Source organism: Macaca fascicularis, chromosome 3, assembly GCF_037993035.2.
Source record: "Macaca fascicularis isolate 582-1 chromosome 3, T2T-MFA8v1.1".
NCBI lineage: Eukaryota > Metazoa > Chordata > Mammalia > Primates > Cercopithecidae > Macaca > Macaca fascicularis.
This window is the reverse complement of record NC_088377.1, coordinates 45984052-46008053: the sequence shown is the minus strand read 5'-3', so window position 1 is coordinate 46008053 and position 24002 is coordinate 45984052. Positions and strand designations below refer to the sequence as shown.

Genomic DNA, 24002 nt, shown 5'->3' with positions numbered 1-24002 from the left:
AAAAATTGAATGTTAATTAATAATATGCATTCTGGCCTTTCCGTGCTACCCACAGAGAGGTCTCTCTGGTGTTGTTCTGGATTATCATCGTAACTTAAAGAGAAACTTTCACAATGTCCAGAGCCCTTGATGTCCTGCAAATTAAGGAGGAGGATGTCCTTACGTTCCTTGCAGCGGGAACCCACTTAGGTAGCACCAATCTTGACTTCCACATGGAACAGTACATCTATAAAAGGAAAAGTGATGGCATCTACATCCTAAATCTGAAGAGGACCTGGGAGAAGCTTCTGCTGGCAGCTTGTGCCATTGTTGCCATTGAAAACCTTACTGATGTCAGCGTCACATCCTCCAGGAATACTGGCCAGAGGGCCGTGCTGACGTTTGCTGCTGCCGCTGGAGCCATTCCAATCTCTGGCCACTTCACTTCTGGAACCTTCACTATCCATATCCAGGAAGCCTTTCAGGAGCCACAGCTTCTTGTGGTTACTGACCCCAGGGTTGACCAACACCCTCTCACAGAGGCATCTTATGTTGACCTACCTACCTTGCTCTGTGTCACACAGATTGTCCTCTGCACTATGTGGACATTGCCGTCCCAAGCAACAACAAAGGAGCTCACTCAGTGGGTTTGAAGTGGTGGATGCCGGCCCAGGAAGTTCCGCTCATCTGTGGCACCATTTCCCGTGAACACCCGCGGGAGGTCATGCCTGATCTCTACTTCTTTTCTTTTTTTCTCCAGATAGAGTCTCACCCTGTCACCCTGGCTGGAGTGCGATGGCGCGATCTCAGCTCACTGCAACCTCCGCCTCCTGGGTTCAAGCGATTCTCCTGCCTCAGCCTCCCGAGTAGCTGGGACTACAGGCACCTGCCACCACACCCGGCTAATTTTTTGTATTTTTAGTGGAGACGGGGTTTCACTGTGTTAGCCAGGATGGTCTCGATCTCCTGACTTCGTGATCCACCCGCCTCGGCCTCCCAAAGTGCTGGGATTACAGGCGCGAGCCACTGTGCCCAGCCGGTGATCTCTATTTCTATAGAGATCCTGAAGATGTTGAAAAAGAACAGGTTGGGCCAGGAGCAGTGGCTCACGCCTGTAATCTCAGCACTTTTGGAGACCGAGGTAGGTGGATCACGAGGTCAGGAGTTCGAGATCAACCTGGCCAACATGGTGAAACTCCATCTCTATTAAAAATACAAAATAAAATTAGCCAGGTATGGTGGTGCGTGTCTGTACTCCCAGCTACACGGGAGGCTGAGGCAGGAGGATCTCTTGAACCCAGGAGGCGGAGCTTGCAGTGAGCTGAGATCCGGCCACTGCACTCCAGCCTGGGCGACAGAGCGAGACTCTATCTCAAAAAAATTAAAAAATAAAAATAAAATAAAAAGCTGTCTGCTGCTGAAAAGGCTGTGACCAAAGAGGAATTTCAGGGTGAATGGACTGCTCCAGCTCCTAAATTCACTGCTACTCAGCCTGAGGTTGCAACTGGTCTGATGGTGTGCAGGTGCCCTCTGTGCCTATCCAGCAGTTCCCTACTGAAGACTGGAGCAGTCAGACTGCCACGGAAGACTGGTTTGCAGCTCCCACTGCTCAGGCCACTGAATGGGTAGCAGCAACCACTGAATGGCCTTAAGGTGTTCTTGCATGGGCTCTTAAGCAACGTGGAAATAAGGTTGACGTAAAATAAACATCAGTTTCTAAAAAAAAAAAAAAAATGCAGTCTGAAGTGTTGAAGGGTAAAATGCACTGATTTCTGTAACTTCTTTAGTTTTTTGGGTTTTTTTTGGTTTGGTTTGGTTTCGTTTTGAGACGGAGTCTCGCTCTGTCGCCCAGACTGGAGGGCTGTGGCGCGATCTTGGTTCACTACAAGCTCCACCTCCCGGGTTCACACCATTCTCCTGCCTCAGCCTCCTGAGTAGCTGGGACTACAAGCGCCCATCACCGCCCCCGGCTAAGTTTTTGTATTTTCAGTAGAGACGGGGTTTCTCCGTGGTCTTTCCTGACCTCGTGATCCACCCGCCTCGGCCTCCCAAAGTGCTGGGATTACAGGCGTGAGTCACCGCGCCCAGCTCTGTAACTTCTTTTGAATTGAATTTAAAAATGAGGTGAATTAGGCCGGGCGTGGTGGCTAACGCCTGTAATCCCAGCACTTTGGGAGGCCGAGGCGGGCGGATCACAAGGTCAGGAGATTGGGACCATCCTGGCTAACACAGTGAAACCCCGTCTCCATTAAAAATACAAAAAATTAGCCGGGCGCGGTGGCCGGCGCCTGTAGTCCCAGCTACTCAGGAGGCTGAGGCAGGAGAATGGCGTGAACCCGGGGGGCGGAGCTTGCACCTCAGCGACAGGGCGAGACTCCGTCTCAAAAAAAAAAAAAAAAAATGAGGTGAATTGTTGAATGGATAAACGTATAGATACGTGGTAAAGCAAGTGTAATAAAATGTTCATTGCAGAATTTAGGTTGACATACGGCTGTTCACTGTATATTTCTTTTAACTTTTCTGTGTATTTGAAAATTTGTAGGCTGGGTACAGTGACTCACGCTTGTAAACCCAGCACTTTGAAAGGGTGAGGCGGGTGGATCACTTGAGATCAGAAGTTCGAGACCAGCCTGGCCGGCATGGTGAAACCCCGTTGCTACTAAAAATACAAAAATTAGCCAGGCATTGTGACTTGTACCTGTAATCCCAGCTACCCAAGAGACTGAGGCTTGAACCCAGGAGGCAGAGGTTGCAGTGAGCTGAGATCGCACCACTGCACTCCAGCCTGGGCGACAGAGCGAAACTCCATCTCTAAAAAAAAAAAAAGAAAAGAAAGAAAAGGCCGGGCGCGGTGCCTCACACCTGTAATTCCAGCACTTTGGGAGGACAAGGCGTGTGGATCATGAGGTCAGGAGATGGAGACCATCCTGGCTAACATGGCGAAACCCCAGTTACTCAGAAGGCTGAGGCAGGAGAATTGCTTGACCCCAGGAGGCGGAGGTTGCAGTGAGTGGTGATCACTCCACTGCACTTCAGCCTGAGCAACAAGGAGACTCCATCTCAAAAAAAAAAAAAAAACAAAAATTGTATAATAAAATGCTAGGGCCGAGCGTGGTGGCTCACGTCTGTATTCCCAGCAATTTGGGAGGCTAGGGTGGGCAGATCACCTGAGGTCAGGAGTTTGAGACCAGCCTGGCAAATGTGGCGTAAACCCAGTCTCTACTAAAAACACAAAAATTGGCCAGGTACGGTGGCTCACGCCTGTAATCCCAGCACTTTAGGAGGCTCAGGCAGGCGGATCATGAGGTCAGGAGTTCAAGACCAGCCTGGCCAACACGTTGAAACCCCATCTCTACTAAAATTACAAAAATTAGCTGGATGTGGTGGCAGGTGCCTGCAATCCCAGTTACTTGGGAGGCTGAGGCAGGAGAATCGTATGAGCCCAGGAGGCAGAGGTTCCACTGAGCAGAGATCACACCACCATACTCCAGTCTGGGTGACAGAGCAAGATTCTGTCTCACAACAGAAACAAAATCAAAAGAAAGGAGAGGTATAGGCACCAAGAATACACTTCTCGTCGTTATCACCTCCACGCATTGTCATCACAGGGCAGCTGGTTAACAAAAGTGGTTTGTCTTGTAACTATTCCTGGCTGTTCACACTAGTGGAAATTGACCCAGTTATAGACCCTGTGCGGGTTTATGGCCACACAGACTCCCTGCTCTGATACGGCTGCTCATACAATGATCTGCATGACCTGGGAGGCCCCTTCTCTCTTCGGCTTTGTGGTATCTCCCATTTCTGCCTCTTGTAGCTTCTTTCTTTTGGTTTATTTCCTTCTACTGAAGCAACATATGTTCCAGCAGCTTTCTGGGATGTGGTGTGTGGGAGGTAAAACTTTTTTGAGAACTTGCCTGAAAATGTTCTTATTTTATCCGCCTACTTGATCAATAGTTTGACTATGAGCAGAATTCTTGTGTGAAAACTTTTTTCCTTTAGAATTTTTCTGAAGGCATTGCTCCACCCTTGTAACTGCTGGGAAACCCCAAACCATTCTATTTCCTGTTTCCTTAAACCATGTGTTTTCTCTTTGGAAGCTTATAGGATCTTATCTGTTGCCATTGTTCTCAAGTTTCCCAATGATGTACTCTAGGTTGCGACTGTTTCAGTCACTGGGTTGGACTTTACATCTGTAAACTGCTGTCATTCAGGTCTGGGAAATTTCCTTTCTTTTTTTTTTTTTTTTTTTTTTTTTTTTTTTTTTTGAGACGGAGTCTCGCTCTGTCGCCCAGGCTGGAGTGCAGTGGCGCGATCTCGGCTCACTGCAAGCTCCGCCTCCCGGGTTCACGCCATTCTCCTGCCTCAGCCTCCCGAGTAGCTGGGACTACAGGCGCCCACAACCGCGCCCGGCTAATTTTTTGTATTTTTAGTAGAGACGGGGTTTCACTCTGGTCTCGATCTCCTGACCTTGTGATCCGCCCGCCTCGGCCTCCCAAAGTGCTGGGATTACAGGCGTGAGCCACCGCGCCCGGCCTTTTTTTTTTTTTTTTGAGACGGAGTCTGGCTCTGTCGCCCAGGCTGGAGTGCAGTGGCTGGATCTCAGCTCACTGCAAGCTCCGCCTCCCGGGTTTGCGCCATTCTCCTGCCTCAGCCTCCCGAGTAGCTGGGACTACAGGCGCCCGCCACCTCGCCCGGCTATTTTTTTGTATTTTTTAGTAGAGACGGGGTTTCACTGTGTTAGCCAGGATGGTCTCGATCTCCTGACCTCGTGATCCGCCCATCTCGGCCTCCCAAAGTGCTGGGATTACAGGCTTGAGCCACCTCGCCCGGCCTCCTTTCATTATTTTCTTTTTTTTTTTTTTTTGAGACGGAGTCTCACTCTGTCGCCCAGGCTGGAGTGCAGTGGCCGGATCTCAGCTCACTGCAAGCTCCACCTCCCGTGTTTATGCCATTCTCCTGCCTCAGCCTCCCAAGTAGCTGGGACTACAGGCGCCTGCTACCTCGCCCAGCTAGTTTTTTGTCTTTTTTAGTAGAGACGGGGTGGGGTTACACTGTGTTAGCCAGGATGGTCTCGATCTCCTGACCTCGTGATCCACCCGTCTCAGCCTCCCAAAGTGCTGGGATTACAGGCTTGAGCCACCGCACCCGGCCGCCTTTCAATATTTTCGTGATTGTTTTCCTCCTTTGCTTGTTCTTTGTTCTTTCTTTTTCTGTTATAGGGTGCATTTTTTGTTTGTTTGTTTTTGTTTTTTTTTGAGACTGAGTCTCACCTATCGCCCAGGTTAGAGTGCAGTGGCTCTCTTTAGGCTCACGGCAACCTCTGCCTCCCAGGTTCAAGTGATTCTCGTCGTGCCTCAGCCTCCCGAATAGATGGGATTAAAGGCGCACACCACCATGCCCAGCTAATTATTATGATTATTATTATTTGAGATGGAGTCTCACTCTTATTGCCCCGGCTGGAGTACAATGGCGCGATCTCAGCTTACTGCAAGCTCTGCCTCCCGGGTTCAAGCAATTCTCCTGCCTCAGCCTCCAGAGTAGCTGGGATTACAGGCGTGTGCCACCATGCCCAGCTAATTTTTGTATTTTTAGTAGAGACGGGGTTTCACCATGTTGGCCAGGCTGGCCTCGAACACCTGACCTCAGGTGATCCACCCACCTCGGCCTCCCAAAGTATTGGGATTAAAGTGTGAGCCACCACACCCGGCCTATAGGATGGGTGTTATTAAGCCGGTTGGATCTCCTGGTTTTCTTTTCTTTTCTTTTTTTTTTTTGAGACAGAGTTTTACTCTTGTTGCCCAGGCTGGAATGCAATGGCACGATCTCGGCTCACCGCAACCTCTGCTTCCCAGGTTCAAGGAATTCTCCTGCCTCAGCCTTCTGAGTAGCTGGGATTACAGGCACGCGTGACCACGCCCCGCTAATTTTTGTATTTTTAGTAGAAACTGGATTTTGCCATGTCAGTCAGGCTGGCCTCAAACTCCTGACCTTGTGCTCAGCCTGTCTTGGCCTCCCAAAGTGCTAGGATTATAGGCGTGAGCCACCGCACCCAGCCTAATTTTGTATTTTTAGTAGAGACAGGATTTCTCCATGTTGGTCAGGCTGGTCTGGAACTCCTGACCTCAGGTGATCCTCCAACCTCAGCCTCCCAAACTGCTGGGATTACAGGCATGAGGCACCACGCCTGGCCAGATCTCCTGGTTTTTTAGTGTTCCCACTGTTTCCTTTTTTGTTTTTGAGACAGGATCTTGCTCTGTCACCCAGGCTAGAGTGTACAGTTCACTACTGCTTCGAACTTCTTTTTTTTTTTTTTTTTTTTTTTGAGACGGAGTCTCGCTCTGTCGCCCAGGCTTGAGTGCAGTGGCGCAGTCTCCACTCACTGCAAGCTCTCCCTCCCGGGTTCACGCCATTCTCCTGGCTCAGCCTCCCGTGTAGCTGGGACTACAGGTGTCCGCCACCACGCCCGGCTTATTTTTTATATTTTTAGTAGAGACAGGGTTTCACAGTGTTAGCCAGGATGGTCTCGATCTCCTGACCTCGTGATCTGCCCGTCTCGGCCTCCCAAAGTGCTGGGATTACAGGCGTGAGCCACCGCTGCCTAGAACTTCTGAGCTCAAGTGATCCTCCCACCTCAGCCTCCCGGGTACCTGGGAATGTGGGCGGGTGCCACCACACTCAGCTAATTTTTGTTTCTTTTTTGTAGAGGGGGGTCTCACCATGTTGCCCAAGTTGGTCTCAAACTCCAGGGCTCAAGCAATTCTTCACCTTAGCCTCCCAAAGTGCTGGGATTATGGGCGTGAGCCACCATGCCCACCCACCCAGTCCCAGCTTTTCAATTGAGTATTTTTAATTTCTGCTAAATTGCTTTTAATTTCCACAAGTTAAAAAAACACGAAAAACTTTCTATTGCTTCCTTTTTAGGTAGAACCCCTTCTTATTCATGAATGAATAATATTATCTTATTTCTAGCCTTAAAAATAACCATTTACTGGCCAGGCACGCCTGTAATCTCAGCACTTTGGGAGGCTGAAGCGGGCGAATCAGGAGGTCTGCGGTTCGAGACTAGCTTGGCCAATATGGTGAAACCCTGTCTCTACTGAAAAATACAAAGATTAGCCAGGTATGGTGGTGCGTGTCTGTAGTCCCAGCTACTCAGGAGGCTGAGCCAGGAGAATCACTTGAACCTGGGAGGTGGTGGTTGCAGTGAGCCGAGATCATGCCACCCCACTCCAGCCTGGGTGACAGAGTGAGACTGTGTCTCAAAAAAAAAAAAAAAAAAAAAAAAAAATATATATATATATATATATATGGGTCTAAATATATATAGATCTATCTCTACCTAAAAATATATATAAATACATATTTACATATAAATATAATATAGGCTGAGTGCAGATAATCCCAGCACTTTGGGAGGCCAAGGCCAGTGGATCGCCTAAGGTTTGGAGTACAAGACTAGCCTGGCCAACTTGGTGAAAACCTCTCTCTACTAAAAATATAAAAATTAGCCAGGCATGGTGGCAGGTACCTGTAATCCCAGCTACTCAGGAGGCTGAGGCAGGAGAATAGCTTGATCCCGGGAGGTGGAAGTTGCAGCATGCCGAGAACACACCACTGCACTCCATCCTGGGTGACAGAGTGAGACTCCAGCTCAAAATACATATTATATAACATATTTATAAATATATAGTAATATATATTTATAAAGTAATATATATTTTAATATATAGTAATATATTTATTTATAAATAATATATATTTATATAAATAAAAAATGTATATTTTTTCCAGAGATGGGGTCTTGCTATGTTGTCCAGGCTGGTTTCAAATGCCTGGACTCAAACAATCCTCCTACCTCAGTCTCCCAAACTGCTGAGATTACAGATGTGAGCCATGGCGCCTGGCCCCATGTTGACATCTGTTTGTTTTTTACCTCCTGCCCTGGACAGATTCCACTCTCCACCCTCTTCCCTCCTCCCCAGAGGAAAACCGTCAGCATGGAACCATGAAGGAAGGGATTGGGGAGGCTCAAGATTCAGCCTACTAAATCTCTGTTTTTATGTTTTGTATTCCAGGCCCTATGCCTGGTCCTAAGGCCAAATACCCTGTGTTTCACTCTCTCTAGAGTGGAATCACGTCTTTTGTAGGTGAAGGGTAGGGTGGCCCCCTTGCCGAGTGCATAACAGGCGGCCATGCAGGTCTCCTGCTGCTTTTCAGCTTTCATCAGTCTTCCTTATCCTACTCTCCCCTTACTCCTAGTTCCCTAAGGCCAGGGTGCCATCAATCCCAGCTCTTAAATGACTCTTTCATGTAGATCTGTTTTTTTTTTTTTTGAGACGGAGTTTCGCTCTTGTCGCCCAGGCTGTAGTGCAATGGTGCGATCTCAGCTCACTGCAACCTCCGCCTCCTGGGTTCAAGCGATTCTCCTGCCTCAGCCTCCCAAGTAGCTGGGATTACAGGCGCCTGCCACCACACCCAGCTAATTCTTGTATTTTTAGTAGAGATGGGGTTTCACCATGTTGACCACGCTGGTCTCAAACTCCTGACTTCAGGTGATCCACCCTCCTTGGCCTCCCAAAGTGCTGGGATAACAGGCACGAGCCACTGGGCCCAGCCTAGGTCTAGTGTTGACCTGCCCTTCCCACTGCCAGTACACTACAGGTGGCTAAGTCAGTTACAACCATTCTGTCCACACATTCCTTCTTTCTTAATCCCTCTGTTCTAGGTTTCTGCCTTTTATTCCAGAAGTCCCCTTTCTGGAGGTCTACTGGGATGTTGGGTAGAAGTAAAATGAGACACCTACAATCCAATCTGTAATCTTAACCTGGAAATGAATACTATATGTTAATTACCCATTGTGTGTCTGCCCCACTAGAATGTAGGCTTTAGAATGCAGAATAGCAGGGATGTTTTTCGTTCTTTTCACATTCTAACATCTAAGCAGCCAGGGGAGTGGAATGAATGAATGGCCTTGAATGGAGGACCTAGGCAGGGTGTACAATTGCATCCATAATAGGCGCTCAAAAAATAAATATATAAAACATTTAGAAACACATATGGTTGCCGCAGGTGATGGCTCACGCTTGTAATCCCAACACTTTGGGAGGCCCGAGGTTGGCAGATCACTTGAGGTCAGGGGTTCGAGACCAGCCTGGCCAACATGGTGAAACCCCATCTCTACTAAAAACACAAAAGTTACCTGGGTGTGGTGGTGCACACCTGTAATCCCAGCTACTTGGGAGTTGTAGTGAGCTGAGATCGTGCCACTCTACTCCAGCTTGGGCGACACAGTGAGCCTCCATCTCAAAAACATAAAATAAAATAAGAAGAAAAGAAATACACATGGTCTAATAGAGTATCATTTGCATTTATTATTATTATTTTTTTGAGATGGAGTTTTGCTCTTGTCGCCCAGGCTGGATGACACCATCTTGGCTCACTGCAACCTCCACCTCCCCGGTTCTAGCAATTCTCCTGCCCCAGCCTCCTGAGTAGCTGAGATTACAGGCGCCCACCATCACGCCCAGCTAAATTTTGTATTTTTAGTAGAGACGGAGTTTCACTATGTTGACCAGGCTGGTCTTGAACTCCTGACCCCAGGTGATCCACCCGCCTCGGCCTCTCAAAGTGCTGGGATTACAGGTGTGAGCCACTGCGCCGGCCACATTTATTAATTTTAATTTAAGCTGCACATAATGGCTCACGCCTATAATCTCAGCAGTTTGGGAGGCTGAGGCTGGCACATCACTTGAGTCCAGGAGTTGAAGACCAGCCTGGGCAACATAGCAAAAAATATACAAAATTACATACAAAAATTATCCTTGTGTGGTGAGGTGCACCTGTGGTCCCAGCTACTCGGGAGGATCACTGAGCCCAGGAGACAGAGGCTGTAGTGAGCTGTGATTATACCACTACTCTCCAACCTGGGTGTCGAAGGCAGACCCTGTCTCAAAAAAACCCACAATTTTTTAAAAATTAACTTTTTGGATCATTTGTTGCTATGGGGAATATTCCAAGCAGATACTGAAGCCTAAAGTTGGACAACTGTTCTCACTCAGTTTTAAATTAACTGGTTTTCTTTTTTTTTTTTTTTTGAGACGGAGTCTTGCTCTGTCACCCAGGCTGGAGTGCAGTGGCCGGATCTCAGCTCACTGCAAGCTCCGCCTCCCGGGTTTACGCCGTTCTCCTGCCTCAGCCTCCCGAGTAGCTGGGACTACAGGCGCCCGCCACCTTGCCCGGCTAGTTTTTTTGTATTTTTTTAGTAGAGACGGGGTTTCACCGTGTTAGCCGGGATCGTCTCTCGATCTCCTGGCCTCGTGATCCGCCCGTCTCGGCCTCCCAAAGTGCTGGGATTACAGGCTTGAGCCACCGCTCCCGGCCAATTAACTGGTTTTCATATGTGGGTTGTACATTAATTTAATTAATTTTTTTGAGACAAGGTCTCCCTGTCACCCAGGCTGGAATGCAGTAGCTCGATCATAACTCACTGCAGCCTCAACCTTCTGGGCTCAGGAGATCCTCCTGCTTTGGCCTCCCAAGTAGCTGGGACAACAGGGGCATGCTACCACACCTGGCTAATTTTTTTTAGAGATGGGGGTCTTGCTATGTTGCCCAACCTGGTCTTGAATTCCCGGCTTCAAGCAATCCTCCCACCTCAGCCTTCCAAGGTGCTGTGATTACAGGAATGAACCACTGCATCTGGCATATTTATTTTATTTTTGGAGATGGAGTCTTGCTCTGTTGCCCAGGCTGGAGTGTGGAGTGCAGTGGCACGAAAAAAAAAAAAAAAGAGTTCCAACAGCAGACTGGGCAGCATGGGGAAACTCCACTTCTACCAAAAATAGAAAAATCAGCCAGGTGTGGTGGCACCTGCCTGTAGTCCCAGCAACTTGGGAGGCCGAGGTGGGAGCTTGCTAGAGCCCAGGAGTTTGGGACCAGACTGGGCGACATAGTGAGATCCTGCCTCTATTTTATAAAATCAAACAAAAAAAAGTTACACCGACTATATATGACTTCTTAATTTTGCTTACAAAACGTTCATTATGCATATCAAAAGATAACTAAGAGGAAATATACCAAAATATTTGCACTTTCACCGTCTAATGGCCATTATCTCCAGAACTTGGTACAAAGTACGAGGCATAGCACTAAATAAATTAAAAACAAGTAACAGAAAATGCATATGCGACCCAGGAGAACATGGAACACTTTTTTTGTTTTTTTGTTTTTTTTGAGAAGAAGTCTTGCTGGTCGCCCAGGCTGGAGTTCAGTGGTGAGATTTCGGCTCAATGCCACCTCCACCTCCCGGGTTCAAGCGATTCTCATGCCTCACCCTCCCGAGTAGCTGGGATTACAGGCATCCGCTGCCATGCACGGCTAATTTTTTTGTGTTTTTAGTAGAAACGGGGATTCACCACATTGGCCAGGCTGATCTCGAACTCCTGACCTCACGTGGATCCGCCCAGCTTTGCCTCAAAAAGTGCTGGGATTACAGGTGTGAGCCACCACGCCCGGCCGGCAACACATTTTTTTGACTGAATGGACATGGTTATTGCTGAATAAAGGTATGGTGTATGATTTTATTCTTCCTTATAGTTTTAGATTCTGAATTTCCTAAAAGGACCTAATGTCATTGCACATAGTTATTACATGAAGATAACGAAACGGGGGGTGGAAAGCAGTGCCCTCCGATGGCCCCGAGCAGGAGTTAGTGACAGGGAGCGTGGCTCCTGCAACCACAGTCCCTCTTTTTTTTTTTTAAGACGGACTCTCACTCTGTTTCCCAGGCTGGAGTGCAGTGGTACGATCTCGGCTCACTGCAACCTCTGCCTTCTGGGTTCAAGCGGTTCTCCTGTTTCAGCCTCCCAAGTAGTTGGGATTAAAGGTGCCTGCCACCACATCCGGTTAATTTTTGTATTTTTTATTTATTTATTTTTTGAGACGGAGTCTCGGTCGGTATCCCAGGCTGGAGTGTAGTGGCGCCATATCAGCTTGCTGCAACCTCCACCTCCTGGGTCCCGGTTCAAGCAATTCTCCTGCCTCAGCCTCCCGAGAAGCTGGGATTACAGGCACACGCCACCATGCCCAGCTACTTTTTTTATTTGTTATTTTTAGTAGAGATGGGGTTTCACCATGTTGGCCAGGCTGGTCTTGAACTCCTGACCTCGTGATCCACCTGTTTCAGTTTCCCAAAGTGCTGGGATTACAGGCGTGAGCCACCATTTTGTATTTTTTTTAGTAGAGATGGGGTTTCACCACGTTGATGAGACTGGTCTCGAACTCCTGAACTTGTGATCCACCCGCCTCGGCCTCCCAACCAAAGTGCTGAGATTACAGGCGAGAGGTGAGCCACGGCGCCCAGCCACCACAGGTTCCTTTTTTTTGAGACGGAGTCTGGCTCTGACTCCAGGCTAGAGTGTAGTGGCGCCCTCTCAGCTCACTGCAACCACCGCCTCCCAGGTTCAAGCAATTCTCCTGCCTCAGCTTCCTGAGTAGCTGGGACTACAGGTGCGCGCCTCCACGCCCGGCTAATTTTTGTATTTTTAGTACAGACGGGGTTTCACCATGTTGGCCAGGATGGTCTCAATCTCTTGACCTTGTGATCCTCCCTCCTCGGCCTCCCAAAGTGCTGGGATTACAGGCGTGAGCCACCGCGCCCGACTGACAGGTTCCTCTTAAAGCCTAAACCGTGAACCCCAGGGAAAGGACCTGCAGGTCCGGCCACGCCCAGGCCTCCTTAGCGCGCCAAGATGGCGGCCGCCGCGCCCCGCGGTCGGAGCCGAGCGGTCCCGAGCGCTTCCGAGCATTCCCGAAGTCCAGAGAAACTCCGGGAGCGGCGCGGGCGGGAGCGGCCCCGCCCGGAACCTGGGAGCGGCGACGCCGGCGCGGGGGAGGGGAGGCCGGATGTGAGTGGAGCGGCCATTTCCTGTTTCTCTGCAGTTTTCCTGAGCTTTGGGTGGTGGCCGCTGCCGGGCTTGAGCTTCCAGTCCGCGGAGGGCGAGGCGGCGTGGACAGCGGCCCCGGCACCCAGCGCCCCGCCGCCCTCAAGCCGCGCGCTCGTCCGCCGCGCCCCGAGCCCGCCGCTTCCTATCTCAGCGCCCTGCCGCCGCCGCCGCGGCCCAGCGAGCGGCCCAGATGCAGGCCATCAAGTGTGTGGTGGTGGGAGACGGGTGAGTGCGCGGCCGGGGCCGGACTGGGGACGGCGGGGTCGGGCGCGGGCGGGGGTCTGGCCCGGACTGAGACCCAGGCAGGCAGGCCGCTCGCTGCGGGCTCGCGTAGGCGGTGGGCCTGGGCCTGTATCGCGGGGCGGGGGCCGCGGGCTGGCGCCCCCACTGGACCCTGACTTCCCGGGCGGCGCGTGCCAGGTTCCGGCTCTGGATGGAGGAGGGCCTTGCCGCTCGCCGGCCGGAGGGAAAAGTGAACTCCACCCTCCGGCTTTCTTCCCGGACGCCGCCCGCCGCCCTCCTCGGGAGCGCTCGTAGAGGAAGCGCTCTTGGAGATTTTGACCATTTTTCCAAAAAGGGACTCTTTCTTGTTTTTTGCATGAACCTCTCAATTCGCCTTGAGAGCTGTGTTGGGAACGCGGCGGTCAAGTCGATATTTGATGCATGCTTGATTGTGCGGGCCTCTTTGGTGCCCCCAAACTTTTCTTTAGAAAAACATATTTTTTTTCATAGACCGGTTCTCGCTGTGTTGCACAGGCCGGTCTCGAACTCCTGGGTTCAGGCGATCCTCCCATCCCAGCCTCCCAGAAATGCTGGGATTACAGGCGTGTGCCACCACGCCTGGCTAATCTTTAAAACTTTTTGTAGAAATGGGGGTTGGGGGTCTCGCTGTGTTGTCCAGGCTGGTCTCGAATTGCTGCGCTCAAGTGATCCTCCTGCCTCTCAGCCTCCAAAAGTGCTGGGGTGACACCGCGCCCGGCTTCTAAACTTATTTTCGAGCAGGATTTTTCAACTTACACTTCTGCCACTGTTAGGATTCTTAAAATTGTTGTTTTCGCGTATTCCGTGGAGAAAGTTTTTAAGATGCTGGCTGGGAGGAGCCGGCTGTAAGGGGCACTGTTTTTTCTTTTCTTTCTTTCTTTCTTTTTTTTTTTTTTTTTTTTTTAACGTGGTGTGGTCATTGATAAACTGTTCTTTGCTTAACGCGTTAGGTATGGGATGTAGCAGAACTGGCCCCCTGTGACTCCAGGCATTGCTTTTCATGACTGTCTGTGGTGGTTACAGGCCCTGGAGGAAGACAAGACTTGTCTTATGCAGTTTTTTTCTCCCATAGAAACAAGAATCTCAGTGTAACCCAAGCAAAATCGCGCGTCTCAGCGTTGCTTGTATAGGTTAGTGTTAGCAAGGAAGAATTACTACCAGTTTAATAAAACTCAGTGCAACTGGTACATGTTCCAGTAAAGTCCAAGGCAAGCTCTGGCATCACGGTTAACTGGTTGATATTCTTCAAACTTGTCATTAGGACAGATTTTGGTTCTTGCAATTCAGATGCAAGAAGGATAATTAGACAACTGATTTTTGTAAGATGCCCATCTGTCATATTTGTCTTGGAAATGTGAAATAATATTAATGCCTCATAATTCTGTTTATATAATAACTAAAAATTCTAACTTTCACTTATTTAAGAGTATGTAGGCTATCCAAGGGTTTTTTTTTTTTTTTTTTTTTTTGAGACGGAATCTCATTCTATTGCCCAGGCTGGAGTGCAGTGGCACAATTGCGGCTCACTGCAACCTCCGCCTCCCAGGTTCAAGCGATCCTCCTGCCTCAGCCTCCCTAGTAGTTGGGATTATAGGCATGCGCCACCGTGCCAGGCTAATTTTTGTATTTTTTAGTAGAAACGGGGTTTCACCATGTTGGCCAGGCTGGTCTCGAACTCCTGACCTCAGGTGATCCACCCGCCTGGGCCTCCCAGAGTGTTGGGATTACAGGTGTGAGCCACCGCGCCCAGCCCAATTTTTTTTTTCTTTCTTTCTTTTTTTTTTTTTTTTGAGACAGGGTCTCACTCTGTTGCCCAGCCTGGAGTGCAATGGCGCTCTCTCTGTTCCTGCAACCTCTGCCTCCCGGGTTCAAGCAATTCTCATGCCTCAGCCTCCCAAGTACCTGGGATTACAGGCACACATCACCACACCCAGCTAATTTTATTTATTTATTTTTTATTTTTTTGGTAGAGATAGAGTTTCGCCATGTTGGCCAGGATGGTCTCAAACTCCTGACCTCAAGTGATCCCCCCGCCTCGGCCTGTTTTTTTTTTTTATAAGTCATATTGCTGATAATTATTTGAAAAATGCTGAAACTAAAACATAAGCATAGCAGATACGTTTATTTAATACTAACCGATTAAGGACCTCTGCCGTTTGAATTGGCTGTTTTATCTAGTCAGATAACTTGTCGAATGCCTATCCTGGAATCTGGACCCTCCCTTCAAATACCCACTCCACCGCTTACATGGGGTAACCCTAAGCACATCCCCCACCTCCCAGGAGAGGTGGTTCAGTGGGAGGTCAACAAGAGTAAACAAGATGTTGGTTAACTACTTTGCAGGTGCCCCTTGCTGAGTGCTTAGTAAGTGCCTGGTACTGTTACTGCGGTTTCTACTACAGAGGCTCTGTGAGGGAGTATTAGGTTTAAAAACCTGTGGCCTTGAGTTTTCAGTCTGTGTTTTTTTTTTTAATTAGTTATGAGCATTTGATCAAGCACAGTTTTGTTTTGTTTTTTTTGAGACAGAGTCTCGCTCTGTCGCCAGTTCTGGAGTGCAGTGGCGCAATCTTGGCTCACTGCAAGCTCCGCCTCCCGGGTTCACGCTGTTCTCCTGCCTCAGCCTCCCGAGTAGCTGGGACTACAGGCGCTCGCCACCACGCCCGGCTAATTTTTTTGTATTTTTAGTAGAGACGGGGTGTCACCGTGTTAACCAGGATGGTCTTGATCTCCTGACCTTGTGATCTGCCCGCCTCGGCCTCCAAAGTGCTGGGATTACAGGCTTGAGCCACCGTGCCTGGCCAAAGATGTATCTCTAATAGTTTCTGTTTTTGCTTTTTTTTTTTTTTTTTTTTTGAGACAGGGTCTCACTGTTGCCCAGGCTGGAGTGCAATGGCAGAATCTCAGTTCACCACAACCTCCACCTCCTGGGTTTCAAGCGACCCTCCCACCTCAGCCTCCCGAGTAGTTGGGACTACAGGCACATGTGTCTACACCTAGTTAATTACAGGCGTGGTGGGACACGCCTGTAATCCCAGCTACTCAGGAGGTTGAGGCAGGAGAATCGCTTGAATCTGGGAGGTCGAGGTTGCAGTGAGCCAAGATTGTACCACTGCACTCCAGCCTGTGTGACAGAGGGAGGATCACAAGGTCAGGAGATCGAGACCACAGTGAAACCCCGTCTCTACTAAAAATACAAAAAATTAGCCGGGCGCGGTGGCGGGCGCCTGTAGTCCTAGCTACTCAGGAGGCTGAGGCAGGAGAATGGCGTGAACCCAGGAGGCGGAGCTTACAGTGAGCCGAGATCGCGCCACTGCACTCCAGCCTGGGCAACAGCGTGAGACTCCGTCTCAAAAAAAAATAAAAATAAAAATAAAAAAATAAAGGGGATACACCATCGTCAATTCCTGCTTTGACCCTTTGCCTGGACCATGGCAGTGTCCTTTCAGGCTGTACCTCCATCCTGCCCTCCTGTGCCTCTGCTTACACTGGGCTCCAAAGGAAACTACTGCTCCTTGTCTCATCCCTAGGGGTGTTTCTGTCTTCTCATTGCTAGTCTTTGGATGCCTTGCCATCTTGTTTGCTCCTTAACTCTGCCTACAGCTTTGTGAATAATTCCTTCATGAAAATCTCTATTCGAATCTTCTGGGATGAATTTTTTTCTTCTGGGACCCTGACTGATAGAGACTGGTAATACACCCATATGAAAATATGTTAGCCGGGCGCGGTGGCTCACGCCTGTAATCCCAGCACTTGGGGAGGCCAAGGCAGGAGGATCACCTGAGGTCAGGAGTTTGAGACCAGCCTGGCCAACATGGTGAAACCCTGTTTCTACTGAAAGTACAAAAATTAGCTGGGCATGGTGGCGGGTGCCTGTAGTGCCAGCTACTCTGGGGGCTGAGGCAGGAGAGTGGCGTGAACCTGGGAGGCGGAGCTTGCAGTGAGCCGAGATCGCACCACTGCACTCCAGCCTGGGTGACAGGGCAAGACTCCTTCTCAAACAAAAAGAAAAAAATTCTAGATTTCCTGAATAGCAATTTAATTGAGATTGGCCATGAAATATGACATAGGGTTAATACTTTTTTTTTTTTTTTTTTTGAGACGGAGTCTGGCTCTGTCGCCCCGGCTGGAGTGCAGTGGCCGGATCTCAGCTCACTGCAAGCTCCGCCTCCCGGGTTCATGCCATTCTCCTGCCTCAGCCTCCCGAGTAGCTGGGACTACAGGCGTCCGCCACCTCGCCCGGCTAGTTTTTTGTATTTTTAGTAGAGACGGGGTTTCACCGTGTTAGCCAGGATGGTCTGGATCTCCTGACCTCGTGATCCGCCCGTCTCGGCCTCCCAAAGTGCTGGGATTACAGGCTTGAGCCACCGCGCCCGGCCAATACCTTTTTATTCTAAGATAGTTGTTTCTGAGCATGGGCTCTATGATACTGTTTTTCCTCCACCTTACTGCTGCCCCACCCTGTAACTTTCACTTAGTGGACCTTTGCCCCAAGATTTCTCTCAACTTTTCTTAGGTAAGACAGTATCACCTGGGCACGATGGCTCACGCCTGTAATCCCAGTACTTTGGGAGGCCAAGGCGGGCAGATTGCCTGAAGTCAGGAATTCAAGACCAGTCTGGCCAACATGGTGAAACCCTGTCTCTACTAAAAATACAAAAAAATTAGCCAGAGATGGTGGTGGGTGCCTGTAATCCCAGCTACTCAGGAGGTTGAGGCAGGGGAATTGTTTGAACCAAGGGAGGTGGAAGTTGCAGTGAGCCGAGATCACGCCACTGCACTCCAGCCTGGGTAACAGAGCGAGACTCGTCTCAAAAAAAAGACAGCATTTTACATTCAGGTATTTATAAACAACAGTTTTATTTTTTATTTGTTTATATTTTATCTTGGCTCACTGCAGCCTCCGCCTCCTGGGTTCAAGTGGTTCTACTGCCTCAGACTCCCGAGTAGCTGGGATTACAGGCGTGCTCCACCACACTGGCTAATTTTGTATTTTTAGTAGGAACGGGGTTTCTCCATGTTAGCCAGGCTGGTCTCAAACTCCTGACCTCAGGTTATCCACCCGCCTTGGCCTCCCAAAATACTGGGATTACAGGCGTGAGCCACTATGCCTGGCAATTTTTTGTATTTTTAATAGAGACGGGGTTTTACCATGTTCACCAGGTTGGTTTCAAACTCCTGACCTTAGGTGATCTGCCTGTCTTGGCCTCCCAAAGTGCTGGGATTACGGGTGTGAGCCATCATCCCTGGTCTAAACAATTGCTTTATCTTTATTTTTATTTTTATTTTTTAAATTGCTTATTATTATGTTTTGAGACGGAATCTCCCTTTGTCACCGAGGCTGGAGTGCAGTGGCGCGATATGGGCTCACAGCAACCTCTGCCTCCTGGGTTGAAGTGATTCTCTTGCCTCAGCCTCCTGAGTAGCTGGGATTACAGGCACCCACCAATGAGCCCGGCTAATTTTTGTATTTTTAGTAGCGATGGGGTTTCACCATCTTGGCCAGGCTGGTCTCAAACTCCTGACCTCAGGTGATCCACCCGCCTCAGCCTTCCAAAGTGCTGGGATTACAGGCATGAGCCACCACGCCCAGTCTGATTTTGAAAAAGAATAGGGGTTGTGTGCAGTTAGATATAAATTCTTATTTTTGAACTCTTGTGTGTTCAGCTGGCTTGTATCAGCCACACCAGGGTTAGACTTGATTCTAGAAAGGTGGTCTAAAGTAAAGCCTGCTTCAGACTTCAGCTCAGTTGTACATGGTGTCTTCAGCCTGAATGAGAAACTTTATGCAGTATCTTAATTTTTGAAGTCTCTAGTGGTGATAATGGCTAGCTTTCTTTCTTTTTTTTTGTTTTGTAGAGACAGAGTCTTGCTCTGTCTCCAGGCTGGAGTACAGTGGCACAATATCAGCTCCCTGCAACCTCTACCTCCCAGGTTCAAGCAATTCTCCTGCCTCAGCCTCCCACCACGCCCAGCTAATTTCTTTTGTATTTTAGTGGAGATGGGATTTCACCGTGCTGCCCAGGCTGGTCTTGAACCCCTAAGGTCAGGCAGTCCACCCACCTCACCCTCCCAAAGTGCTAGGATTGTAGGTGTGAGCCACCGCACCTGGCCTGTGGCTAGTTTTCTTTACATTGATTGTGAAGTCAGCTATTAGTGGTAGAACATCATAATTTTAGATTAGGTTTTGTGTTTATTTAGCGCTGAACTACTCTAGTGGTATATTTTTCCGGACAGATTTTATCTGCATAATTAATGCAATTATATATACGGTCTACCGTTACATAATCCCCATACCTTATTTCTCAGTGTAAATTGAAGACCTTTATGCAAGATCTTTAATTTATTCAATAAGTATGAATATATATTTGACAGTTACTAAATTCTGCCTTGTCCTTAAGATCTACATACTTTTTTTTGTTTGTTTTTTGAGTCAGAGTCTTGCTCTGTTGCCCAGGCTGGAGTGCAGTGGTGTGATCTCGGCTCACTGCAACCTCCACCCCCCGGCCTCAAGCAATACTTCTGCCTCAGCCTCCTGAGTAGCTGGGTTTACAGGCGCCTGCCACCACACTCAACTAATTTTTTGTGTTAATAGAGATGCGGTTTCACTATGTTGGTCAGTCTGGTCTTGTACTCCTGCCTGAAGTGATCCACCTGCTTTGGCCTCCCAAAGTGCTGGAATTACAGGCAAGAGCCACCGCGCCTGGCCAAGATCGCTTTTTTTTTTTTTTTTTTTTTTTTTGAGACGGAGTCTCACGCTGTTGCCCAGGCTGGAGTGCAGTGGCGCGATCTCGGCTCACTGCAAGCTCCGCCTCCTGGGTTCACGCCATTCTCCTGCCTCAGCCTCCTGAGTAGCTAGGACTACAGGCGCCCGCCACCGCGCCCGGCTAATTTTTTGTATTTTTAGTAGAGACAGGGTTTCACTGTGGTCTCGATCTCCTGACCTTGTGATCCGCCCGCCTCGGCCTCCCAAAGTGCTGGGATTACAGGCTTGAGCCACCGCGCCCGGCCAAGATCGCTTTTAAGACAGCAGTATATGCTGTGTATTTTGGTTTGCAATTGTAATTGTCATTGGAAGAGTTTGGCTTTTCTGTCCTAAGATCAACGTGTCTTTAAAAAAAGGCAGTGCAGAAAGTTGTTATTTTTGAGCTTCCTGGATCTTTTTTTTTTTTTTTTTTTACATGAGGAAATTCCTAGTGTTTCCAGATTTATTGATTGTGTGTGCTTTTAAGTTTTGGTTTATAGATTTCAGGAAGTAACACTCCCCTCAAAAAGTAAGTAAAAAGTTCTGTTGGCTGGGCGTGGTGGCTCACAGCTGTAACCCCAGCACTTTGGAAGGCCAGGTGGGTGGATCTCCTGAGGTCAGGAATTCGAGACCAGTCTGGCCAACATGGCAAAACCCCATCTCTACTTAAAAAAAAAAAAAAGCTGGATGTGGTGGCACTTACCTGTACTCCCAGCTACTTGGGAGGCTGAGGCAGGAGAATTGTTTGAACCCAGCAGGCGGAGGTTGTGGTGAGCCAGGATTGCACCACTGGGCTCCAGCCTGGGAGACAGAGCCAAGACTCTGTCTTTTAAAAAAAAAAAAGTTATCTTAATGGAGAAATGAAGAGCATAATAGGAACATAAGTTATTTGCTTTCATTGTGGTTATTTCTACAGGATAGGGCAGGGGAAGCACAGATAGGTTAAGAAAAATTGTAGCATCATGAACTAGGGGGAAATCCAATGTAGAAATGGCATGAACTTTCTTCCAGCCCACTCATGTTGTTTCCTAGAGTGATGACATCGCTCAATGATTGAAAAGAGGTTGAACTGAGCAGTTAATTATATAAAGTTAGAAATTCCAAAGCAAGTAGTAACTTCCAGAAATTCTCCAGCAGCATGAGTCAAGACTTATGGCCAAATATGGCTTCCATTCTTCATGAAGGAAAGGCCATGGAAAGGCTGTCACATTGCCCAGTGCAGATGTTGACTTGGTTTGTGGAAGCGCAGCGTGGACAAGGAAGGAATAAATACGCTAATAGGAATGGAATAACCTTTTTCTTTTACCCATTTTAAGAAATTAAGTAAAAGTTTTCATCAAAAGACTTAAAGAGGAGTTGATTTTATTTTTTAAGATTGCACTTAGTTTAAAGGTAAGGTTACACTTTAAAGTAAGAATTCTATAATCATGTTTTTATAAGACATAGATTTGTAACAAATAGTGACTGGTAATAAAATTTCAGTCAATATCAGGTTATGCCAGTGTCTTGAATTTCTTGACAGTTGAGCCTTTCTCAGCTAAAGATGTCATTTGGTAAAGGAAGTTTTAGAGGATGTTAGACACAGCTGGTTGCATTTATAGTAGTAGCTTTGTTCCTCATATGCATAGAAGAGACATAGGACAGGATCGTAAAAGAAGTGATATGACGTTTTTTTTTTTTTTTTTTTTTTTTTTTTTTTTTTTTTTTTTGAGACGGAGTCTCACGCTGTTGCCCAGGCTGGAGTGCAGTGGCGCGATCTCGGCTCACTGCAAGCTCCGCCTCCCGGGTTCCCGCCATTCTCCTGCCTCAGCCTCCTGAGTAGCTGGGACTACAGGCGCCCGCCACCGCGCCCGGCTAATTTTTTGTATTTTTAGTAGAGACGGGGTTTCACTGTGGTCTCGATCTCCTGACCTTGTGATCCGCCCGCCTCGGCCTCCCAAAGTGCTGGGATTACAGGCTTGAGCCACCGCGCCCGGCCGATATGACGTTTTATCATAACAGTCAAAACCTTGAAGCAGCTTATTCTTGACACTGAGTGGCAACTGTTGTTAAGGTTTTTACACAACCTTTATCTTTCTTTTTTTGAAACGGAGTTTCACTCTTGTTGCCCAGGTTGGAGTGCAATGGTGCAATCTTGGCTCACTGCAACTTCTGCCTCCTGGTTTGAGGCGACTCTCCTGCCTCAGCCTCCCGAGTAGCTGGGATTACAGGCATGCACCCCCAGCTAATTTTGTAGTTTCTCCATGTTGGTCAGGCTGGTCTCGAACTCCTGACCTCAGGTCACCTGCCCGCCTTGGCCTCCCAAAGTGCTGGGATTACAGGCGTGAGCCACCGTGCCCAGCCAACCTTTATCATTTTTAAAAAGGTCCCTTAGAGCCTTAGGCTCCACTTTCTTCCTCAGGTGCCACATCTAAACCATGGCTAAGCGATGCTTGTTCTGCCTCCGAGTTCAAGCAGTCCATGAAACAGCCCACTTGTCTTCACTGTCCAGTCGCCATTCTTGGTCCAGGCCACCCTGGGTGGCCCCTGAGCTGTAGCAGCAGCTTCCATGTGTGCCTGCCTTGAGTGAGTCCCTGGCATTCTCAGGCCTCCTGCCACACTGCAGCTGGAGGCTTCTTCTAAAATCCAGTGCTTTCTTGGCAACTTAAAACCTGTGGCTTTCCAAGTAGGATCTTGTCCCCACGTCCTTAACAAGAAGAGGTAACATATTTCCCTATACCACTGCTTACTTCTTTTTTTTATTCTTGAGATGAGGTCTTGCTTTGTCACCTAGGCTGGGATGGAATGGTGTGATCACAGCTCACTGCCACCTCTAATTCCTGGGCTGAAGGGATCCTCTTCCTTCAGTCTCCTGAGTAGCTGGGACTACAGGCACGTGCCACCACGCCCCGCTTATTTTTGAATTTTTTTATGGAAACAGGGTCTCCCTGTGTTGCCCAGACTGGTCTTGAACTCCTGGGCTCAGCGATCCTCCCACCTCATGCTCCTGTGCTGAGATTACAGCCTCCTGTGCTGGGATTACAGGCCTAAGCCACCACACCAGGCTTTTATTTTTTAATATAAAAAATTTTATTTTTTTGAGACAGGGTCTCACTTTGTCCCTCAGGCTGAATGCAGTGGTGCAATCTTGGTTCCCTGCAGCCTTGACCTCCCTCCTGGGTTCAAGTGATCCTCCTGCCTCAGCCCCTCAAATAGCTGAGACTACCGGTGCACACTGCCACACCCACCTAATTTTTGTATTTTTAGTGGAGACCGGGTTTCTCTCCATGTTGGCCAGGCTGGTCTTGAACTCCAGGGATCAAGCAATCCGTCCGCCTCAGCCTCCCAAAGTGCTAGGATTATAGGCATGAGCCAACATGCCTGGCCTAAAAATATTTTTTTCAGCTCTAGAAATGTTAGCTCTTTTGCTGTACATTTCCAGAGCTGCTTTAATAATAACAGTTATCACACCCATAATTTCATGTGATGATTGCATTTCTATTTTATTTTTTTGAGATGGAATCTCGCTCTGTCTCCCAGGCTGGAGTGCAGTGGCGTGATCTCGGCTCACCGCAAGCTCTGCCTCCTGGGTTCACGCCATTCTCCTACCTCCGCCTCCCAGGTAGCTGGGATTACAGGCGCCTGCCACCATGCCCAGCTAATTTTTTGTATATTTTGGGTTTCACTGTGTTAGCCAGGATGGTCTCGATGGTCTCGATCTCTTGACTGTGTGATCCGCCTGCCTCGGCCTCCCAAGGTGCTAGGATTACATGCATGAGCCACCGCGCCCGGCCATATTCCTTATTTTTAAATTTCATGACTGCACTTACTCCATGAGGTCTTGTTCATTAATATATCTTTAGCACCTCGTGTGCTTCTGGTGTATGTAGCACACGGTTGGTATAAATTGAAATTGAATTAATGCTCACAGTAGTTTGGGGATGGAGCTGGTAGTTTTGCATTAATTTTGCAGGTAAAAAAACAGACATGAGGAAGTTGAAACTTGCCAAGAAAATTACAGCCAGTACGTGCTAGAATTGGCCCTGGGTCTCAAATCTAGGCTTTTGACTCCAAAGCTTAGGCTCCTGCTCATACAG

The 24002-nt window shown here is 48.5% G+C and overlaps 1 protein-coding gene and 1 pseudogene across 2 annotated transcripts in view; both read left to right on the top strand.

Annotated features, from left to right (window-relative positions):
* Nucleotides 1–113: 113 nt before the first annotated feature.
* Nucleotides 114–1817, top strand: LOC102124290 (small ribosomal subunit protein uS2-like; annotated as a pseudogene).
* Nucleotides 1818–12906: 11089 nt separating this feature from the next.
* RAC1 (Rac family small GTPase 1) overlaps nucleotides 12907–24002 on the top strand; it is a 31135-nt gene continuing 20039 nt past the window's right edge. For both annotated transcript variants that reach the window (XM_045387901.3, XM_065541656.2), the window contains exon 1: nucleotides 12907–13148. In XM_045387901.3, coding sequence (XP_045243836.1) covers nucleotides 13114–13148 — 35 coding nt within the window. In that variant the 5' untranslated portion in view covers nucleotides 12907–13113. The remainder of the gene's footprint in view (nucleotides 13149–24002) is intronic.